At 47.2% G+C, this 23,892-nt stretch overlaps 1 protein-coding gene across 3 annotated transcripts in view; it reads left to right on the top strand.

Annotated features, from left to right (window-relative positions):
- The first annotated feature begins 22,616 nt into the window (after window positions 1-22,616).
- ZNRF2 (zinc and ring finger 2) overlaps window positions 22,617-23,892 on the top strand; it is a 63,716-nt gene continuing 62,440 nt past the window's right edge. The window contains exon 1 of one of the 3 annotated variants that reach the window (XM_080975089.1): window positions 22,617-23,515. In XM_080975089.1, the coding sequence (XP_080831215.1) occupies window positions 23,056-23,515 (460 nt within the window). In that variant the 5' untranslated portion in view covers window positions 22,617-23,055. The remainder of the gene's footprint in view (window positions 23,516-23,892) is intronic. The other 2 variants (XM_080975088.1, XM_080975087.1) reach the window with 2 other exon arrangements.

Genomic DNA, 23,892 nt, shown 5'->3' with positions numbered 1-23,892 from the left:
TAGGCGTGCTTTTTTTAATAAGAAGAATACAAAGCTGCAGCTTCAAATAAATGAATGGAAAATCAGTTATTTCCTTGTAACTAACAGACATTTCTGTATTTTCATTAGGGTATGATCCACAGGTCTGTTTGTTTGTGTAGCGATGTATTATAAGGGGGAAATGACGCACGGGTCAATTATTGTCATGTAGCTAAGTACCACAGAGTAGGCGTGTACGCCTGCCTGCCTATTTATTTGCATGTGTGTTCCTTATCTGTTTGTACCTGTCTGGTGCATGCCCTCTGGCTCTATATTGTTGCCATTTCCAGTTCTTACATCCCTTTACAGTGCATCATCTGTTTATGAGCTTCAAGGACTCACAAAGTGCTCTGGGGAATATGTGCTCTGTTCCCACATCCATCACTCTTTCCCTCTTCAGATTAACGACAGAGGATGAGCCTGAACAAAAAAGCACACAGCCCTGAGATGCCGCAAAACGGAGGAGATGACATTCCCACGGTCGAGCTTTGCTGGCAGGAACACTTCAGACATCGGGTTTCTCCATCACTGTCTATCACTCAGTGATTTTGTTGTTGTTGTTTAGTTGTTTAGTCGTGTCCGACTCTTCATGACTCCATGGACCAGAGCACGCCAGGCACTCCTGTCTTCCACTGCCTCCCGCAGTTTGGTCAAACTCATGTTGGTAGCTTCGAGAACACTGTCCAACCATCTCATCCTCTGTCGTCCCCTTCTCCTTGTGCCCTCCATCTTCCCCAACATCAGGGTCTTTTCCAGGGAGTCTTCTCTTCTTCTGAGGTGGCCAAAGTATTGGAGCCTCAGCTTCAGGATCTGTCCTTCCAGTGAGCACTCAGGGCTGATTTCCTTAGGAATGGATAGGTTTGATCTTCTTGCAGTCCATGGGACTCTCAAGAGTCTCCTCCAGCACCATAATTCAAAAGCATCAATTCTTCGGCGATCAGCCTTCTTTATGCTCCAGCTCTCACTTCCATACATTACTACTGGGAAAACCATAGTTTTAACTATACGGACAGATAGCCCTATTTTGTTGTGGGAAAAGGTGGAGTAACCCCCTCTGAAGGGGAGAAAAGGGTTGTAAATAGTGAAAATGAAGTTTATGATGGCAGGAGATTTAAGAGACTTGTGTTAATACCTTGCAGTAATGTCGCACCCACCAAGTAAACTTGCCACTAATGCAGCCACTTTCCAAATGACTATTTGTCCAAATTGGAAGCAGTGCTGGAATGATGCACTTTGAAAGGTTCAATAACAGGAATTGCATTCAATTTAATTCTCTATCTACAGTGGTACCTCGGGCTAAGTACTGAATTCGTTCCGGAGGTCTGTTCTTAACCTGAAACTGTTCTTAACCTGAAGCACCACTTTAGCTAATGGGGCCTCCTGCTGCCGCCGCGCCACTAGAGCACGATTTCTGTTCTCATCCTAAAGCAAAGTTCTTAACCTGAAGCACTATTTCTGGGTTAGCGGAGTCTGTAACCTGAAGCGTATGTAACCTGAAGCTTATGTAACCTGAGGTACCACTGTATTGCCTTTTCTTCAATTGAGCCCACCCTCCGCCCCATTTTTTCTCACAACAACTATAAGAGATAGGTTAGGCTGAGCATTCATGACTAGTCCCAAGGCAACCCAGTAAGCTTCCTGGCTGAGTGAAGATTTGAACCTGGGTCTCCCCAGTCCTGGTCCAATACAGTGGTACCTCGGGTTACAGACGTTTCAGGTTACAGACTCCGCTGACCCAGAAATAGTACCTCATGTTAAGAACTTTGCTTCAGGATGAGAACAGAATTTGTGCGGTGGCGATGCGGCGGCAGCGGGAGGCCCCATTAGCTAAAATGGTTGTTGTTGTTGTTTAGTCGTTTAGTCGTGTCCGACTCTTCGTGACCCCATGGACCAGAGCACGCCAGGCACTCCTGTCTTCCACTACCTCCCGCAGTTTGGTCAAACTCATGCTGGTAGCTTCGAGAACACTGTCCAACCATCTTGTCCTCTGTCGTCCCCTTCTCCTTGGGCCCTCCATCTTTCCCAACATCAGGGTCTTTTCCAGGGAGTCTTCTCTTCTCATGAGGTGGCCAAAGTATTGGAGCCTCAGCTTCAGGATCTGTCCTTCCAGTGAGCACTCAGGGCTGATTTCCTTCAGAATGGATAGGTTTGATCTTCTTGCAGTCCATGGGACTCTCAAGAGTCTCCTCCAGCACCATAATTTAAAAGCATAAATTCTTCAGCGATCAGCCTTCTTCTTTTTTTTTTTTTTAAGAATAATTTTTATTAACGGAGCAATCACATCAAATCAAACCAAATTACATAAATTCCAAATTACACAGCCGAATTTTAAATTTTAGTTGGGGGTACCCATATTTCAAGTTCCGAAGGGATCCAATCAACTTCTTGCTTCTTACTGCTGTTTTAATGTCCACAAATCTAACCTTATGATGTTCACAGTACTATCCAATCCTTTCTTATTATTTTTCCACATCTCTTGTTGTTATTTTCATATATTTTTCCTTTCTCTTTGTGATCTCTGATAGTCTCTGCAAGCTGGTTAGAACAGTTTGTAATCCTGCGTGGATATTATTTTTTTTATCCAGTAGCCATATCCAGACGTTTTCCATATAACATCACTTCCATACATCAAAACAGTCTTAGCGTCATTAATCTTCACCAATCTGCCTCCTTTCTCAAAACCTCTGAGGAGATTCACTAGGAATGCAGTCTGAAAACAAGTCCATTCTTCCTCCTGGCTATAAATCCTTTGGCAAGACGGCGACTCCGAATTAATTGCTGTGCCATTCCCAAAAGCTCTTATTGCTTCTCGGTCTCCATAAAGCATACTTTTGGTTAAAGTTTATCTCCACAGAGACCTTAATCATCCTGCTTGGGTCAGTTCAACCGACGGTTCTAATGAGGAGGGGTTCTTGTAAATCACATAGAAGGAAAGTAAAAAAGGTCCCCCCCCCCATTCAGCCCCGTTGTCAACATACCCCGCCTTTGGTGTATCTTCATCGTAAAATATTCCTGTTTCTCCAGCCCGTCATCTTCTTTCGCAGAGGTCACTTAAATTAGCAGACTTCACTCCCCTTCTTCACTTGAAATATGTGCATTTGCTTCTTTTGTAATTAATTATTCCAAATTGCTGCAACTAGTGCACGATCAGAGACAGCGTCCAGGAGAGCCGAGGTCCACACGGGGGCATTCTGCCTAGGGCCCTCACCCCCTTCTTTTGAATTAGGGGGTGATTTATGGGCACAGCAGGCAAGGGCAGTGTTCCCCATTTCCTTGGGGCAACAAGGGAGGCTGCCTACTCCCATAACAGCCTCTTAATTACCCCGTGTGGGTCGGAGAGATGGTATTGTCGGCCATCTTCCAATGCGCCCCATAGTGGCCCCCCGCGTTCAGCCTTCTTTATGGTCCAGCTCTCACTTCCATACATCGGCTAAAGTGGTACCTCAGGTTAAGAACAGTTTCAGGTTAAGAACAGACTTCCAGAACAAATTAAGTTCTTAACCCGAGGTACCACTGTACTGTAACCACACTACCACACGGGGTCTCTCATTTCTACAGCTCCTGGCAGCAAACTAGGAAAGGATTCCTTCAGGCTTTCACAAGACTGTTGCAAAAATAGTGCTTTAGAGGGGAAATTGATTCTCAGGGGGGAAATCAGCCTTTGGGGGTCTCCTTCACCACAGCACCATCTCTCAAACTCTCTGCAGTTCATTTCCACTGAGAATTTCAGCCACAGCTGCATTTACGTCTGGCCACATCTATTTGTTGACAAGTAGTCAATACATAGGGTTCCTAATAATAGCATCACTTTCCCCATCCATGTTAGCAATTAGATCTTCAAGAGGTTGGCAAGGTTCCCAGATCTCAAAAGACAAGTCAGGTGGGGAAAGAAGCTCCACGCAACTTTCTGAAAAGCTCTTCCGATTGACTTATCTTCTGGAGAACTGCCAAACGGCACCTTCTTGAGGAGACAAAACCCTTCTTGGAGATATCTGTCTCACATAAACGAAGGGAGATATCATTTTAAACCATTACGTTGTAACACACTTTTAAAAACATAAAATAACTGTAACTGTGAACAAGACAAAGCCCTCAGTGCCATTTCCCCTTTTCTCCGCCATTCAGGATGCCAATTATAAGTAGTTTGGTTGTGCTCTATTGACTTTATTGTATTATGTTTTTATACGCTGTAACCCACTCTGCCCTGCCAACCTAGCAGTTCGAAAGCACGTCAAAGTGCAAGTAGATAAATAGGTACCGCTCCAGCGGGAAGGTAAACGGCATTTCCGTGCGCTGCTCTGGTTCACCAGAAGTGGCTTACCACATGACCCGGAAGCTGTACGCCGGCTCCCTTGGCCAATAAAGCGAGATGAGCGCCGCAACCCCAGAGTCGGCCACGCCTGGACCTAATGGTCAGGGGTCCCTTTACCTTTAACCCACCCTGCAACCTTATGTAGAAAGGTGGGCAAGAAACACAACAAATAATAACAGCAATAACAGTAACGCATCTTGTTGTTAGGCATGGTCCACTCCAGTGGCGTGTGGTCAGTGGAGTAGGGTAGGGGTCAGCAAGCTTTTTCAGCCATGGGCCAGTCCACCCTCCCTCAAACCATGTGGTGGGCTGGACTGGACTATATTTTGAAGGGGAAAAAATGTGTATGAATTCCTATGCCCCACAAATAACCTAGAGATGCATTTTAAAGAAAAGGACACATTCTACTCATGTAAAAACATGCTGATTCCCAGACCGTCTGCGGGACAGATTGAGAAGGCGATTGGGCCGCATCCGGCCCCCGGGCCTTAGGTTCCTACCTCTGGACTAGGGGGACTAGGCTAGTCCCCTAAACGTTCCCCTGGCGCCTCCTTCCCCAAGCCCAAGAAGCTTCTGTCTGGCTTAGGGAGGGAGGTGCGATGCTCCGAGGGGTCCCAGGGCCCTCCTGCCACCCCCTCAAATCCCGGCAGGCTTTAGGAAGGGGGCAGGAGGGCTCCAGTAGCCTGTTAGAGGGCTGGTTCCTCCTTCCCAAAGGAGGAGAGAGAAATGCTTAAAGGAAAATCACCCTGGGGTGCAGACATGGGTGTAGCTAAGATTTATGTTGGGTGGGTAGGATTTATGTTTGGGGCGGGGGACAGAACCAAGCTATCTGCGACGCAATTGGCCAATTAGTTAAGTATCGGGCAGGAGATATAGAAGCATAAGTCGCACCAACAGGTTAAAGAACAGTTTCTAACCGTGAGCTGAGCCATGAGGCTGCTGAATTGAAGACAGCAACATTGCAGCTGATGTTTGGTTGTTGGCGGTCATACGACAGCACACAGAGTGTAACAAGGACTGAGAGATTGTGGGGGGAAGGGGGCTCGTTTAATCTCACTGTAAACAAGTGGTACAGTGACAATAAAGTATTTCTACAGTGGTACCTCTGGATGTGAACGGGATCCGTTCCGGAGCCCCGTTCTCATGCTGAAGCGAACGCAACCCGCGTCTGCATGGGTTGCGATTCGCCACCTCCGCGCATGCGCATGATGTCATTTTGAGCGTCTGCGCATGCGCATGCGCGAGCGGCAAAACTCGGAAGTAACACGCTCCATTACTTCCGGGTCGCCGCGAAGCGCAAACTGAAAATGCTCAACCCGAAGTATGCCTGTATTTTGATTTCTATTCTATTTCTATATTTCCATTCATGAATAACCCATGGCTAGGCCCGGGTGGCCAGCTGGAAAAGAGGACAGGGCTCCTTTAATAGTTGTGTAGAAAAGGGGGTTTCTGTTGGTGTATCTGTAAACGAAGCAGATATGATACAGGTATTCTAGGTCCCTAGTGCTCTTTCATCCAAAGAAACTATACAGCTGTCCTGGAACTTCTCGTTGCTCAAGGAAACTAGGAGCAAACTCAGGGCATGTAAACTTTGCGGGAATTATTCGTTGACTTGTTGTCTCACTGGGCCCTACCTCAGGTGGAATGGACCCAATAAGAAAGGACAGAGTTGCTTCTGGTTGGAAAGTGAAAGTGAATTCCAAGAAGTTGGATTGTCCCACTATCAGCTCGCATTATTCTCAAACAACCTGCTTGAGTGGGAGAACATTAAGTGTTCAAGGATGGGGAAGCGGTCCTTCATCTAGGCCCAAGGAGGTACACGACTTCAGTTTCAGATCAAGAATAACTCCCGGCTTGTCGGCTCTCTGATTTCCCTGTAATATGAGCTTCGAGTTGATTTGGTAAAAGATAGCAGCTAATGATTTATAGTGTGTTTTGATGGCATTACTGATTTGCAGAAAACCTGGAGCAACTAATCCCTGTTCTAATTAGGTTTGCCGGTTTACACCTGGGGGAGAGCTTTGTGGTTCAACACCACTGAAGCATGGAATGCGATTTTAACGATGATGGGACAAGATACTACATGTACCCACCCCAGCTGAAGCAGTTTCACACTGTCAAGTCTTGAAAACAGGCTTAAATTCTTGTGCTATAGTAGGGTATGGTTGAGATACAGCAAAAGCATAGACTGTAAAGTTACTTTTAAAGAATGCTACAATATGCAATCTTGCTTTACTGCACAGGCGAGCAAGCAAGTTAGCAAATGTGACCTGACTGATCTGCACGGGTGCCAACTCCCTGGGCCCTGAGCACCCACAAAACTCCCCATGAAGGGGCCAGGCACCCACAAATGTTGGTGCCAGGGTCATGCACGCTGCATGGCACCCACAGCCCTGGCATACATGGTTGTGGGGCCAAGCTGGTACTCCTAAAAGTAAAGGTACCCTTGCCCGTACGGGCCAGTCGTGACCGACTCTAGGGTTGCGCGCTCATCTCGCTCAAGAGGCCGGGAGCCGGCGCCATCCGAAGACACTTCCGGGTCATGTGGCCAGCGTGACAAGGCTGCTCTGGCGAGCCTGCACCAGCGCAGCACATGGAAACGCTGTTTACCTTCTCGCTAGAAAGCGGTACCTATTTATCTGCTTGCACTTAGGGGTGCTTTCAAACTGCTAGGTGGGCAGGAGCTGGGACCGAACGACGGGAGCTCACCCCACCGCAGGGATTCGAACCGCCGACCTTACGATCAGCAAGTCCTAGGCACTGAGGTTTTACCCACAGCGCCACCCGTGCCCAAGCTGGTACTCCTGCTGATCCATAATAGTTCTGGCTCCATTTGCAAATCCAGGAAAGCAGTAATCACGTTACAGCGCCAGGCTACATTCATTTACAGACTTGCTGCTTCTAGGACTTTAAAAAAATAATAATACAAAGAGGAATTACAAGCTATCCTTATACTGTACAGACAATTTGAATCTGTGTAAAACAAGAGCATATGGAGAAAGGGGATTGTTATGTACTAAGCTTGGATCCTAGAACAATAGGCAAGTAGGATCCTAGAACATAGCTGTCAACCTTCCCTTTTTTTGCGGGAAATTCCCTTATTCCAGTGCCGTTTCCCGCTGCTTCCCGCTGCTATCCTGGATTGTTAGATATCCTGCAGATAGTTCCCGGGACAGGTGGGGCTGCTGATCCCTTATTTTCAAATCTGAAAGTTGACAGCTATGTCCTATAATGCAACAACTGATTGGCTTGCAGGAAAAGACCAATCAGGCTCCAGGAGGGAAGCGGAATCAGCCAATCAGACGGGACTCAACGACAGGACTCCGAATATATTTCAGGGATTGTGCCTGCTGGTCCTCTCTCCAGCTTCCATATATGTGTTTGTGCATCTGCATAGAGGAGAAAATCACAGGGAAAGAGCCTTTCATATATTTGCGATTCGTACTCATGGAGGCTTTAGCCTATGTAGAAGAACTAATCAATGTATGGAGGTCTGAGCCCACCGCAATCCCAGTTCTCCTTTCATGCATGAATTGCACATGGATTTCAGTCATCTGCACGAGGCATTTGCAGGGCTGCAAACAAAGGAAATGCGACTTGGCTTTCATTCAGAGGCTTCCAAACTGTCTGCTCTCTTGGAGCCTGTCAAGTAGTGTCATTCTAAAATCCTAGACGATCTCAGCTTGTGAAGCAAAGCCTATACATAGCACCAGGGCTTCTGTTCTGCAAACGCGTTATTTCACAGAGTTTGAAAAAGGGCAAGGGGGATACTCTACTTTTAGAAACAGACACCCACCATTTTAACCTCTGGGGCTACAGTCAATTGCGTACTCTTAGATGGAATCTGTTAAGTTGTGGGTGAACATATCAGACGACACAGCGATTCTTCAAACAGCCCTTGGTTATTCACAGGCCAGAACAAAACTGAACTGAAGGGTTTAGCCAGCCTGCTTATATAGAGCTCCACTACATTGCAACAGTAACCACCTTCTGTAACTATCCAATCACTGAACGTCACGTTCAATCCCTTATTTGCATATGTGGACCTGAGTGAAAACTATCTACAGTATCCCCCTGCTGTCCCAGGGTGAAAACTTCAGTACATAACAGAATCAGCACTGGAATTAATGGAACTGAACCCGTTCACACAACTGAGTGTGAGGTGACTAATTTTCCACTTGGACAGCCTGTCTGAAAGCTAGTCCAGAGGAGCCTTAGGTTTATGTGCTTCCTCTCCTCTCTTTTCTTCTGGTGCAGCTCCAAGGAGATCGCTTTGCCCAGCATTGTCCACAGCAGGACAAATGGTGGCTAATCTAAACTATGGTTTGTTCAAACAAGGGACGCGGGTGGCGCTGTGGGTTAAACCACAAAGCCTAGAACTTGCCGATCAGAAGGTCGGCGGTTCGAATTCCCCACAACGGGGTGAGTTCCTGTTGCTCGGTCCCTGCTCCTGCCAACCTAGCAGTTCGAAAGCATGTCAAAGTGCAAGTAGATAAATAGGTACCGCTCCGCCGGGAAGGTAAACAGCGTTTCCGTGCGCTGCTCTGGTTCGCCAGAAGCGGCTTAGTCATGCTGGCCACATGACCCGGAAGCTGTACGCCGGCTCCTTCAGCCAGTAAAGAGAGATGAGCGCCGCAAGCCCAGAGTCGGCCATGACTGGACCTAATGGTCAGGGGTCCCTTTACCCTTTACCTTTACCTTGTTTAAACAAGCCAAGAACAAGCCACGGTTTAAAATCCTAGCTTATTTGAACAAACCGTGCTGTAACATCTACACAAACCACTGTTCCCTGTGCAGAAAATGAAGAAGAAACTGGAGTTAGTTGAAAATGGAAGCAGGTGCTTCTGCCTTTTGTCTTTGTCCATGGAGTTTTCTTGGCAGGGATACTGGAGTGGCTTGCCGGTGCGTGCTCCAGGTGGATCACGTTTGGTCAAAACTCTCCACTATGACCTGTCCATCTTGGGTGGCCCTGCACGGCATAGCTCATAGCTTCTCCGAGTTATTCAAGCCCCTTCGCCACGGCAAGGCAGTGATCCATGAAGGAACCTAGACAGCATCTTAAAAAGCAGAGACATCACCTTGCCAACAAAGGTCCGTATAGTTAAAGCCATGGTTTTCCCAGTAGTGATGTATGGAAGTGAGAGCTGGACCATAAAGAAGGCTGATCGCCGAAGAATTGATGCTTTTGAATTATGGTGCTGGAGGAGACTCTTGAGAGTCCCATGGACTGCAAGAAGATCAAACCTCTCCATTCTGAAGGAAATCAGCCCTGAGTGCTCACTGGAAGGACAGATCCTGAAGCTGAGGCTCCAATACTTTGGCCACCTCATGAGAAGAGAAGACTCCCTGGAAAAGACTCTGATGTTGGGAAAGATGGAGGGCAGAAGGAGAAGGGGACGACAGAGGACGAGATGGTTGGACAGTGTTCTCGAAGCTACTAACATGAGTTTGACCAAACTGCGGGAGGCAGTGGAAGACAGGAGTGCCTGGCGTGCTCTGGTCCATGGGGTCACGAAGAGTCGGACACGACTAAACGACAACATAAAGGACCACCTTCAGATGGCTTGGTGGTCGTATAACTCCATACCATCCGACATTTCTCTAATGAAAAAAGGGACATCCTAAGGAAAAGCGGGACATTCTGGGATCAAATCAGAAACCGGGGCGGCTTCTGTAAATCCGGGACTGTCCCTGGAAAATAGAGGTCCCTGGGAGGGTCTGGATCTAGCCCAGTGTATTATCCTCCCCAAGCTACATTTTTATGCACTTTACCTGTGAGTGACTCTGTCTTAGTGAGCTTAACCTATGTTACATGAAACTGGGACTAAAATGGCAGGTTGACTTTCTCTTTCTCGTATGGTTGAACTTGAGCTCAAGCTCACTGAATTCTGGTTGTATTTCTGAACAGCACAGCATACAGTTAAACAGAAACATGCTGCTGTAGCATTCGCTTCCTTTTTTTGCTTCCACACCGCAGGTTTGGAGGGGAGGAGGAAACAGTACATAGAGGTTCTTCAGCAGCAATCTAAAATATTTTTTTTTCTTTTAATGCTCTTATTTATTTGCACAAAATACGAAAGTTGCTGGTACAAAAATGTGTAGAATATATGGTTATTGTGGCCAGAACAACATATTCAAAGAATCGGCTCATAAACAAGGTTCCTACCATAAAATAATGGGAAACAAACTATTGGATTATGCTATTATGTCTAAATTGAAAAGCTATGTGAGACAGAAAGGAGGGACAGAGAGGAGGCAAATGTAGAAAACTGGTTACCTCTTAATTAATTGTTAGAGGATCAGAGGACAAATTTCAGTAGATGTTACACAGTAAGTCAATGTACTATGATTTATTTTGTAATTCTGCATACGGTCACAAATATTGTAATATTAAATCTTGTATATGCGAGTACAGTACTATATATAATAAAAATCCAATTTTAAAAAGAAGGGCTATAGGGACAATAACTCAGTGGCTCTGCTTTCCCCACCTTCCCTCTATGTCAATGAGTAAATGAGAACACTACTGAATTAACCCAGCTATTGCCTTTCTTGCCAGTGGTGCCTGGGAAGGTAATTTACCAGCTATTCTTTCTCAAATCCGAATGTCTAAGTCGCCAAAACTATTATCACTAGGTGTCAGTGTGGAGTAATTTATTGCTCCCCTTTCTCAAGGGGAAAAAAAACATTTTCTGTATTTGCTAGAACACTAGACTGGTCTAGGTGATCTGCTGCAGAAATCTCTCTCTCTCTCTCTCTCTCTCTCTCTCTCTCTCTCTTCCAACAAGCACCCTCTGTTTACTATACTAGTTACCCACATACCTAATCCATTCTAAACACTTTTCTCTCCTAGGACATCACAACCCACGTTTGAGAGAATAATATGCATGTATTGAGTCTCCTCAAACACACATTACAGACTTTCACAATTGGAAATTGAAATATACTCGGAGTCAAGAGTGGATTTCATGCTCTTTATTCAGCTCATAGTGGTAAGGGGGAATGGAAGTTTCCCCAGAATGTCTGCTTTATATACATTATTGACACAATGGGCCCCACGTGATTGACTAATTCCGGGATTCTCCTGTAGGCCAATCAGGTCGCGGATTCACTTCCACCTGGAGCTGGATTGGGTGGCTCCTGCGGACCAATCATACCGCTGCATTGTTCTAGGACCAATCAGACTGCTGCATTTGGATCCCATTCAACTTGGTACATAACACATTCTAAACACTTTTCTCTCCTAGGACATCACAACCCACGTTGGAGGGAATAATATACATGTATTAATGAAAATTTCTTCAAACACACATTACAGACTTTCACAATTGGAAATAAAAATAATATAAATCCTAAATGGATCCCCTTTTCATATACCTTAAGGGGGGGATTAGACTTCTGCTGACCCCCCCCCCCAAAATCATCTGCAGCCCTCTGCAATATACCTCACATCATTCCCAAGGACCCCCAACCTCTAGGAAGAGATTGGGAGGGAGGGACTTTAATAGGAAAGGGGACGCAGGAAAGCCCCATTCTGTGAACCTCCATAGTCCCTAAAATGACTGGTGTATGCATAAAGATGTTATGGGAAAGAAGAGTTTGAAGAAGAGTTTGGATTTGATATCCTGCCTTTCACTCCCTTTAAGGAGTCTCAAAGCGGCTAACATTCTCCTTTCCCTTCCTCCCCCACAACAAACACTCTGTGAGGTGAGTGGGGCTGAGAGACTTCAGAGAAGTGTGACTGGCCCAAGGTCACCCAGCAGCTGCATGTGGAGGAGCGGGGAAGCGAACCCGGTTCCCCAGATTACAAGTCTACCGCTCTTAACCACTACGCCACACTGGCTCTTACATTGTTACATTGATTTAAAAGGAATTAATATTCAGACAAGTGTGATTAGCCTTAGGATCATGACTTGCAGAGCAATCCTAACCCCGGTGGGGCACGATGAACTGGCATAGCCACTGCCGGATACACAGCTCTGGCCAGGATGGAAGGCAAGCAAACCCCAGTCTCTGCTGCACCAGTATTGAGCTGGGGCAGTGATCAGGCCTGATCCTGTCAAGTAACAGCACTGGGGCTGGCGCTGGTTCCAGCGGATATCAGGCAGGTTTTGCCCCTCCTTGCCCCATTTTGTAGCTTCCCATGGCAAAAGATTCCTGCACTGGAGAGGGTCGGATTAGACAACCCTTGTGGGCCGTTTCAACTCTACGATTCTATGATTCTTTGACTCTCACTGGCAATACTTCTGCCCCTGTGGGGCAGATCAGGGGTCTGCATTGAGCCTTCAAGGTTCTGCTATAACAAGTCAATATGCTCAGATTGTGAATGAACTATCCTGAGATGCTGCTTTGCAGAGAATTCTGTTTAACCATAAAGCTCATCCACTGGTTCAGTTTCTCTGTTGCTTGGGTGCTGATTTGAGTTTCATTTTTTGAAAAAAGTGACTAAGAAGTGTAATATTGTATAATACATAAGTACAGTGGTACCTCGGGTTACAGACGCTTCAGGTTACAAACTCCGCCAACCCAGAAATATTACCTCAGGTTAAGAACTTTGCTTCAGGATGAGAACAGAAACATGCTCCAGCGGCAGCGGGAGGCCCCATTAGCTAAAGTGGTACCTCAGGTTAAAAACAGTTACAGGTTAAGAACGGACCTCCGGAACGAATTAAGTACTTAACTTGAGGTACCACTGTAAATAGCAAAAAGCAGTGCAGTCAAATATCTCACTTCCCTTATTTTTTGTCTCTCAAGCAGTGTCTTAAGCATAGCTGTCAACTTTTCTTGCGAGGAATCCTATTCGGAATAAGGGAATTTCCCTTTAAAAAACGGAAAAGTTGACAGCTATGGTGTTAAGAGTGATATTTGGTCTCATAGCTTGCCTGAAAGTTTTGGCTATGTCAGTGCTGACAACTAGAAAGCTCACCAGACGGCCTGGGGCAAATTATTAACACAACCCACCTCACCGGATTGCTGTAAAAACAAATAAGATAAGCTTGCATTGTAAACCCACCTTGATCCCTTGGGCATGGGAACAGGGAAGGGAGGGTACATGTTTTGCTCACATTCCTTTCTTGCTTTTACTCTTTCGTTCTCTGTTTTTGGAGGGGGGGGGTGTTGTAGAAAGTGAATAGAAAAGGCACAACCATTTTGTCCCTGGATACTGGAAATAGCCCTCAATGTTCCCTTTATCAAACAGCACATTTCTGAAACCTTACTCAGCATGGTGAAGGTTAGGCATTTTACACAACCAAAGCTGAGATTCTCAGGAAGGCAAATTGCTGTGCCCTGTGCTGAATTAATCGTCATAGTCCCCCCTCCCTTTTATTTCTCTTTTCCTGGAACCTGCCCGAAAAGGTCTGTCTGAGGTCACTGCACTTTTTATAGAAGGGGAACTAATCCAGAGTGCGCCAGTTAGACTGGTGACTGGGAGCGGCCGCCAGGACCATATAACACCGGTCCTAAAGGATCTACACTGGCTCCCAGTACGTTTCCGAGCACAATTCAAAGTGTTGGCGCCGACCTTTAAAGCCTTGAATGGCTTCGGCCCAGTATACCTGAAGAGCGTCTCCACGTCCATCAATCAGCCCAGACACTGAGGTCCACCTCTGAGGGCCTTCTGGTGGTTCCCTCGCTGCGAGAAGCAAAGTTACAGGGAACCAGGCAGAGGATCTTCTTGGTAGTGGCGCCCACCCTGTGGAACGCCCTCCCATCAGGTGTCAAGGACTATACAACTTTTAGAAGACATCTGAAGGCAGTTTTTAATATTTGATGTTATATGATGTTTTTATATGTTGGGCGGGGTATAAATAATAACATTACAGTGGTACCTCGGGTTACATATGCTTCAGGTTACAGACTCCGCTAACCCAGAAATAGTACCTCGGGTTAAGAACGTTGCTTCAGGATGAGAACAGAAATCGTGCTCTGGCGGCAGCGGGAGGCCCCATTAGCTAAAGTGGTGCTTCAGGTTAAGAACAGTTTCAGGTTAAGAACAGACCTCTTTGGTCCAGTCACTGTCTCTCAGATGAACCTACCTCAAAGGATTATTGTGAATATAAAATGGAGAGTGCGACAATTGTGAACACCACCTTGATCTCTTTGGAGAAAAAGATGGGCTATAAATGTAATCAAACAACAACAACAGATGGAGCAGGAAAAGTCGGGAGTGTGGCCTTGTCAGTTTTCAGGGCACAACACTTAATGCTGAATGTATTAAGAGCCCTTCTTGCAGTTTTGATCTATTATTTTACTTGTCAGACTGCTATTACCCAATAATTGCATTGCTGTTTTTTACACAAAAATGTAATATTCCACAAGCTGCTATGCTCAAAGAGCCACATGGACAGCATTCTCCAACTCTTAATGATACGGTTGCAGAAGAGCTTGTCAATGGCAGGGACATGAACAAATTGGCTAAACATACGTTCAAAACTCTTGGAACAAGGACCCTTCCTTTGGATTCTGATAAGGGGGTAGAATAACATTTGACAATAATGCTTTGTATTTTTCAATAAGCAACTAGTTATATTTATTATATAACAAATTATGTATTTATTGTTCCTCTAAATTACTTCATTTAATTTTAGAACTTTTAAAACAGCCTTCGGCACTGGAATCTACAATGCACTCATATTGCAGTAGCAGATAATGCATACCCTTCAAGTGTCCCTGTTTTCCAGGGACGGTCCCAGGTTTAAACAAGTGGGGATTGACTTCTGTCCTCTCCCCCATGCTTTTCAACATCTGCATGCAGCCGCTGGGAGAGATCATCAAGGGGTTTGGGCTGGGTGTTCATCAGTATGCGGATGATACCCAGCTCTACCTCTCTTTCAAATCAGAACCAGTGAAGGCAGTGAAGGTCCTGTGTGAATGTCTGGAGGCGGTTGGAGGATGGATGGCGCCTAACAGATTGAGGTTGAATCCTGACAAGACAGAAGTACTGTTTTGGGGGGACAGGAGGCGGGCAGGTGTGGAGGATTCCCTGGTCCTGAATGGGGTAACTGTGCCCCTGAAGGAGCAGGTGCGCAGCCTGGGAGTCATTCTGGACTCACAGCTGTCCATGGAGGCACAGGTCAAATCTGTGTCCAGGGCAGCTGTTTACCAGCTTCATCTGGTACGCAGGCTGAGATCCTATCTGCCTGCGGACTGCCTCGCCAGAGTGGTGCATGTTCTGGTTATCTCCCGCTTGGACTACTGCAATGCGCTCTACGTGGGGCTACAACTAATCCAGAACGCGGCAGCTAGACTGGTGACTGTGAGCGGCTGCCGAAACCACATAGCACCGGTCTTGAAAGACCTACCTTGGCTCCCAGTACGTTTCCAAGCACAATTCAAAGTGTTGGTGCTGACCTTTAAAGCCCTAAATGGCCTTGGTCCAGTATATCTGAAGGAGCGTCTCCACCCCCATTGTTCTACCCGGACACTGAGGTCCAGCACCGAGGGCCTTCTGGCGGTTCCCTCACTGTGAGAAGCCAAGTTACAGGGAACCAGGCAGAGGGCCTTCTCAGTAGTGGCACCCACCCTGTGGAACGCTCTCCCATCAGAAGCGTCCCATTAGAAGACATCTGAAGGCAGCCCTGTTTAGGGAAGCTTTTAATGTTTGATGTATTACAGTATTTTAATATTTTTCTGGAAGCTGTCCATGGGCGGGGTATAAATAAATTATTATTATTATTATTATCATTATGGGTTGATGGCGCCTGTGCACATGCGCACAGGCGCTCCTCTGACCTGGATGTGCGCTGGAAATAGCAGGAGTGCCAGAAATAGCATGTGTGCACGGGCACTCCTTCTACCTGGAAAAGCGTGCGTGACACATGCTCCGGCCCATCCTGTGACATTAACATATGAGAGTGCTGGAGGTAAAATAGTTAAACAACTCTGGGGTTGCGGCGCTCATCCCGCTTTATTGGCCGAGGGAGCCGGCGTACAGCTTCCGGGTCATGTGGCCGGCATGACTAAGCCGCTTCTGGCGAACCAGAGAAGCGCACAGAAACACCATTTACCTTCCCGCTACAGTGGTACCTATTTATCTACTTGCACTTTGATGTGCTTTCGAACTGCTAGGTTGGCAGGAGCAGGGACCGAGCAACGGGAGCTCACCCCGTCACAGGGATTCAAACCCCTGACCTTCTGATCAGCAAGTCCTAGGCTCTGTGGTTTAACCCACAGCGCCACCCGCGGTTGAAAGGGAATTGGATCTGTCATGTGTCTCTGCTCTTTGCCACCCATGTCCTGCCCATGACTCTGCCATGTCTCCCCCTCTCCATCACAGTATCTTCACCAGTTAAACCACTCTGCCAGCGGACTAATTCTGCAGTCACATCTGGGGTGTGGTGAGGCTTCCACGGATTCCCACGGCACCCCAGCTGGTGGATCCTTAGTATAGGACTGGGCCTTAATGATAAGGTAAACCTCTTCTTTTCCAGCATGTGATAAATTCAATTGGAGTTGAAGCAGCTTAGTCCTTCCCATTTTATTGAGAATGAAGCGCTTTAAGAACACACAGAGTGTCTTGGGTTATCCTGATGATTCAAGATAAAGCATCATGTTCTGTTGCCTTTCGTTGTGACAGAATATAATTGCCTCCTTCCCCAGGAAATTAGGAGAGTCAAATAATAGAAAAAGATTTTCCAAAGAACTGTTAATTTTACAAGTATATCATGAATACACGCTCAAGGAAGAAGAAAGAAGTAGTGAGTGGAAAATGGCTTACACCTACATTTTAGAAGAATTTGTGACTTTAGCTTAATAAAAATAGTTCTAATTGTGCAAAGCAGTAACCTGGCTCACAGCTTGGGCCTTCTACTTTGTACCAGAAGATACTAAAGGGCACGGCAAGTAATTTTTTATTTTTTATTATTAATAATTTATTTACAACATAGTTCACAACACTCATACACACAAAGAAACCCACCACCATTGAAAACACAATCATCAAAATTAAACTCCTATCCCCTCACACAAAGAAAAGACAACAGAAAAATAAAAGACTTCCTTTATCCTGTAAATGGCCTCCTTATTTACTTCTTGTATACTGTTTCTTTTATATTATTACAATTTTTCCTAGTTATGATTTTAAAAACCGCAAAGTCTCCTGTAGAAATTAATCGAAACAAGTCCAGGTATATATTTGGGGGGACTGTTTGGTAAAGTATTCTCTGCATTTCCCCCATTCTTTTTGAAATTCTTGTCTGGGCTGTCCCCTAATTGCCTCTGTTAATCTGGCCAGTTCAGTATAATCTAATAATTTATCCTGCCATTCCCTTTTTGTTGGCAATTAAGGTCCTTGGGGCGTGGCAAGTAATTGATTTAGTGTTGCAGGTGGCAAACTCAAACTCAAAGGAACAACTGCTGCTCAAATTTTAATAGTCAAGAAATGGAAAACACAAGAACTACCAACTGTGGAAGAATGGCAGATGAAAATGATGGAATATATGGAGCTGGCTGACCTTACTGGAAGAATCCGCGACCAAAAAAGAAGAGGAATACCAAGAAGAGTGGAAGAAATTTAAGGACTATTTGAATAAATACTGTGATATTAAAAATTAGAAATTACTTGAAAGTACCAAAATAGGCCTAGGATTAAATTAAGAGTTAATTAAATAAATAAGATTTTGAACTTTAAGGAAAGTTAAGAAATTTTATTTTAATTGGAATATTGTGTTTTTTAAAAATATCAGAAAACTGCTACATTTTAATTACAAGGAAATTCAGATGGGATGGCTAAGAGGAAGCCTAAAATATGTTTATGAGGTTAGAAGTCTAAATAATTAATTAATTTGTGTTGTTTAGGTGTTTACCGGTATTTTGTTTTTACTCTCTTTTTTGTTTATATTTGTGATATTGTCTTTTTTCTTTTTGTGTTTTTTGTGTTTTTCTTTTGTTGTGATATGTGTTGCATCTGTAAGAAACTTAACAAAAATTATTTTTTAAAAAAGAAAAGGAACATTGCAGGCAAGTTGGTACCTCTTTTATGAAATGGAACCAAAATCAGGGATATTACCATAACCAAGGACCATATACACAGAATGCAATGGCTGTTCTTTCTTTTGCGATGGGACATGTTTTCGGAAATACAGTTTGTTCACATTGCCACAGGAACATAGATAATAACTTACTCAATTACTGTGTCTCAGAGGTCTCCGATAAAGTTTTTATATTCGTCTAAACGCTGCAGGATAAAGCATGAAAGATGCTCAATTTCTTTGAAAACCAGACTTGTGTAAAAAGGCAGCTCTACCTCCTTCATCTTGCTGAATTTTCCATTTCAGGGGATGTAATTTGGGTTTTGCTATACAGCTAGCTAACATGAAAGTGCAGCCTTTAATTTTTAATTAACTTATGCAATAACTTCCACCATGACTCAAACACCCATTATCAAGCTTTAAAACTGAAATGTCATTCTCCCAATAGCATAACTTTGCAGATCATTTCTTTGCCATGCTTTTGAGACGTCTCGCTCGAAGACAAATTTTGTACAGTGTCGTTCGGCATATATACAGTACTGTACAAAAATGTAAGCATAAGAAGCTACAAAAGAGTTGCAACAGCTGAAGCTAGGATTTCCTAGTGAATGAACAAAATCTGAACCCACAAACAGTGCAATCCTATAGATATTAGCTTAGTTTCACTGGGTTTCCTGTTCCCAGGTAAGCACGCATAGGATGGGAGTCTTGCTAGCGCAAAACTTCTTGCTTATACCCCAGGGATAGATCCTAGATTGGTTTTTGGGATTCAGTACACTGGAAAGTCTTTCAGTTTCTCTTAAATTAATTCTCTTAAATTAACACCGCCATCCCATTGCAAGTAAGGCCAGTTTGTGCTAATGGTGCACAATTTTTGCTGCATGCTGTACAGATATTCAGTGTGCTTGGTCTTTTACAGCCACCAGCAGGCCTGGTGAGGCTGTTGGGAAGTGACCACGCCTAGTGAGCTTAGGGAGACATGGCCACGTTGTTATGGTTTCCTTCTCATCCTCTTCCCTTGCAAAGGCATTGTGGACACTTAAGCATTACAGTTGCACAGATACTTAAAAGGTAAAGGTAAAGGGACCCCTGACCGTTAGGTCCAGTCGCGGATGACTCTGGGGTTGCGGCGCTCATCTCACTTTATTGGCCAAGGGAGCTGGCGTACAGCTTCCGGGTCATGTGGCCAGCATGACCAAGCCGCTTCTGGCAAACCAGAGCAGCGCACAGAAACGCCATTTACCTTCCCGCCGGAGCGGTACCTATTTATCTACTTGCACTTTGAGGTGCTTTCGAACTGCTAGGCTGGCAGGAGCAGGGGCAGAGCAACGGGAGCTCACCCCGTCACAGGGATTCAAACTGCCAACCTTCTGATCGGCAACCTTCTGATCCACCCCACCCCAACCCACTTTCTCTACCTTTAACAGTTGCCTGAAAGACAGAACTTCCTGACAGTAAGAGCTGTTCGACAGTGGAATTTGCTGCCAAGGAGTGTAGTGGAGTCTCCTTCTTTGGAGGTCTTTAAGCAGAGGCTTGACAACCATATGTCAGGAGTGCTCTGATGGTGTTTCCTGCTTGGCAGGGGGTTGGACTCGGTGGCCCTTGTGGTCTCTTCCAACTCTATGATTCTATGATTAAGTCCTAGGCCCTGTGGTTTAACCCACAGCGCCACCCGCGTCCCTGCACAGATACTTATCACCCATCAAAACTGAGAAGCATTTTAGTTCAGAATTGCTTATACGTCGTACCTTGGTTGTCGAACACCTTGGTACTCGGACGTTTTGGCTCCTGAACACCGCAAACCCGTAAGTGAGTGTTCCAGTTTGCAAATGTTTTTTGGAAGCCAAACGTCTGACGCGGCTTCTGATTGAGTGCAGGAGGCTCCTACAGCCAATTAGAAGTCGCGCCTTAGTTTTCGAACCGTTCCGGGAGTCGAATGGACTCCCAGAACGGATTAAGGAATTAGGAGCGTCAAAAATAAATGGCATGAGCATGCACAGAGTGCACTTGCCTGACCAAATATGTTTGACGATTCCAGAACATCCATTGCTGGCCAAAAAGAAATGCGTGTCCCACGATGCCTTTGAGGAAGTGGCTGGGAATCGTGAGTGGGCTCCTGCTATTGTACTCATGCCCTGCTTGTGGACTTCCTCATAGGCTCCTGGTTCTCCACTGTGAGATGAGACATAGACTTGATAGACACAGACCTGATAGACACAGTCTGATCCAACAGGGCAATTCTTATGTTTCTGTGTTCAGAAACGTAATTAGGGTTTCCAGAGCGAGACTCCAAGCAGGCTTGAACGGCAGCACTTTGAAAAATGCAGCAGCGGTGTGTACCTATCACACCTGGCAACGGTTTGTCACATGCTCAGCCCACCCTACACCCAACAGCTCAAACCTGTTCAGTGGTTTTGGCGAAGATACAGCAAACCAGCCCAAGGTCACCCTGCGGGCCAACCCAAACTCTGCAATGTAACTACAACCCCTCCTCTCCCTCATACCAGTAAATACTTAATTACCACTACGTAAACCTGCTGTTTAAGAGTTGTCGCCTTCTCCCCCACCCCACCCCACTTTCTCTACCTTTAACAGTTGCCTGAAAGACAGATACTTTGGCTGAGAGCCCTGGAAGATCTGCTCCCTGCCTTACGGGCTTTTTTCCCACCTGGCTTGGGAGGGCAGGGCCCTGACTGACTCCAGCCACAAAAAAGAAGGCTGCTGAACAGACTCTTGGCCTGTTGTTATGGCTACTATTGATATTGATCTTTTGTAACTTTATTTCAGCTCTTCTTATAAATTATGTGGAAATTGTTCAGTTTGGCTGAACAATTTGATGTATGTTTCAATTTGGTTGTGTGCATTTTGATGTTTCTTTTATTGCTGTGAGATGAGCATAGCTGTCAACCTTCCCTTTGTTTGCGGGAAATTCCCATATTCCAGCACCGTTTCCCGCTACTTCCCGCTGCTATCCCAGATTGTTAGATATCCCGTAGATTGTCCCCGGGACTGGTGAGGCTGCTGATACCTTATTTTCGAGGCTGCTGATCCCTTATTTTCAAATCTGAAAGTTGACAGCTATGGAGATGAGCGCCACAACCCCAGAGTTGTCCGTGACTGGACCTAATGGCCAGGGGTCCCTTTACCTTTACTTTACCTTTGGTTATGTTTGTATTTATGTGATTCCCAACCCCCCAACCCCCCCCGCAAGTCTCCTTGAGCATGGGTTGAATACAAATAAAATGATGCATACAAATAAAATGCATGTAAGTATGTATGCCAGGGGTGGCAACTCTAATCAAATATTGGGGGGGGGAGAGACAAATAAGCCCTGCCCGTGCTGCATAATTGATCACATGACAGGGAACACACCCACAATTTGAACGACAATGTCCATCAACCTGGAGGAGGGCCCTCACATATTTTATTGGGAGGGGAGCAAAGGGACCTCAGCCCCCTAGGAGCTGGCTTTTATGTATACAGTGGTACCTCAAGTTAAGTACTTAATTCGTTCCGGAGGTCCGTACTTAACCTGAAACTGTTCTTAACCTGAAGCACCACTTTAGCTAATGGGGCCTCCTGCTGCTGCCATGCCGCCGGAGCCCGATTTCTGTTCTCATCCTGAAGCAAAGTACTTAACCTGAAGCACTATTTCTGGGTTGAGTCTGTAACCTGAAGCGTATGTAACCTGAGGTACAACTGTATATTCCAGGGGTGCCAACTTGAACCAAATATTGGGGGGGGGGGGGAGGTAAGCCCCGCCCTGCATAATTGATCACATGACAGGGAACACAGCCACAATTTGAATGACAATGTCCATCAACTTGGTGGGGCAGCCCCCTCAAATTGGGAGCGGGGAGCAAAGGATCCCCTAGGAATTGGCTCCTAGGTAGATATGCTAAGCATCTCCCCCCCCCCCATTTTATTGGGAGTTACTGAGTGGTTTTTTGTTTTTATTTCGATTGTGTGTTTTGTGTCTTTGTGTCCAGATTTTATCCTGTGAACCAGCGGGTGTAGGGCAGTATAATAATAATAATAATAATAATAATAATAATAATAATAATAATGAATTTGAGCACACGTCTGTGGCGGGAAAACCCACGTCGGGAAGAGGACGTCCTCCTCAGCTCCGGCAGGCCAACCAGCGGGCCCAGCCGCCCTGGCGGCCCCTCAGAAGCGGGCGGCGCCTGTCACCTCCCGGCGCTGAACGGAGGCAGGAGGCGGAGCGGGAGGCGGCGGCGGCCCTCGAGCCTCCCTCCCGCCCCCTTCCCATGATGGCGGCGCGGCGGCGGCGGCGGCGGCCGGGCCAGCGAGCGAGGGAGGCGCGGCTGCGCAGAGGTGCCGCCCCCCTCGCCTCACACTTGAGCGAGCGCGCGAGCGGCCTCTGAGGGGAGCGACGGGCCGCCGCTGCCGCCGCCTCTTTCCTCACACGACGACCACCGCGGCAGCGACGATGGCGGGAGCGGCGGGGCCGAGGGCTTGGGCAGCGGCTGCGTTCCCTGGCAGAGCGGTACTGGCTTCCCCGTCGTCCTCTCCCTCGCCCGTCGTTCTTCTGAGGGACTCGCCGCGGCGGAGGCAGCGCCGCCTCAGCGCCGGGCCCGCCCGCTGAAAGCCGCGGCGGCTCTTCTCCCTCAGCTGCCGGGTCCGGGGAAAGCAGCGAGGGCGGCGCGCTTTCGCCTACCCCGCCCCGCGCAGGGAAGCGGCCGAGCCTGAGAGGAACCGCAGCCAGACGGCGACGGCGAGGAAAGGCGGGCCATGGGCGCCAAGCAGAGCGGCCCGGCCGCCGCCAATGGCCGGACCCGGGCTTACTCCGGGGGGGACTTGCCTTCCAGTAGCGGCGTCGGCGGCGCGAACGGGCGGCCGGCAGGCGGCGCGGCGAGGTACACGCACCTGGCCCCGGGAGGGCAGCCCCACGCGGGGCCCGGCGGCTCGGCCAGCGGAGCGGCGGTGGCGTCGGCGGCGCCCCGGAGCAGGTCTCTAGGCGGGCCGGGCGCGTCCGGGGCTCGCGCGGCTCATTCTGCCTTCAACATCCCCAACAGCAGCGGCCTCTACGGCTCGCAGGACTCGGTCAGCAGCACCCCCGAGGAAGGGGGCAGGGAACGGGCCGCGGCCGGAGGAGGTGGAGGCGGCGGTGCTGGGGGAGGACACGGCAGCGGCGGGCCCCGGCTCGTCATCGGCTCGCTGCCCGCCCACCTCTCGCCTCACCTGTTCGGAGGTAAAGAGAACGCGGAGGAATGGCACACGTGTGGATGGGTGGATGCGTGAAAGAGAGGAGCGAAAAGGGGAGCGGCGGCGGCCGGGGGTCGGTAGAGCGCGAGGCTCTGAAGGAGATCAGCGTCGTGGGTTCGAGCACATAGATGTTTGCATTGCAAAGGGGGTTGGGCTGGATGACCCCCGAGGTCCCTTCCGACTCCTACGATTCTTACAAAATGAGAGTTGACAGGATCGTAGAGTTGGACTGGACCCTGAGGATCAACTAGTCCAGTGCAGGAATATGCAGCTGCCCCTTACCGGATCGAACCTGCAATCATGGATGTAGCCAGGATTTTTTTTGGGGGGGGGGGCCCGACCTTTGTTAGGAGTGCCAGAACC

This window comes from Podarcis pityusensis (genome assembly GCF_964106645.2).
Source record: "Podarcis pityusensis genome assembly, chromosome: 12".
Taxonomy (NCBI): domain Eukaryota; kingdom Metazoa; phylum Chordata; class Lepidosauria; order Squamata; family Lacertidae; genus Podarcis; species Podarcis pityusensis.
Note: the sequence above shows the minus strand (reverse complement) of the source record. Positions and strands in the feature narration are given on the sequence as shown.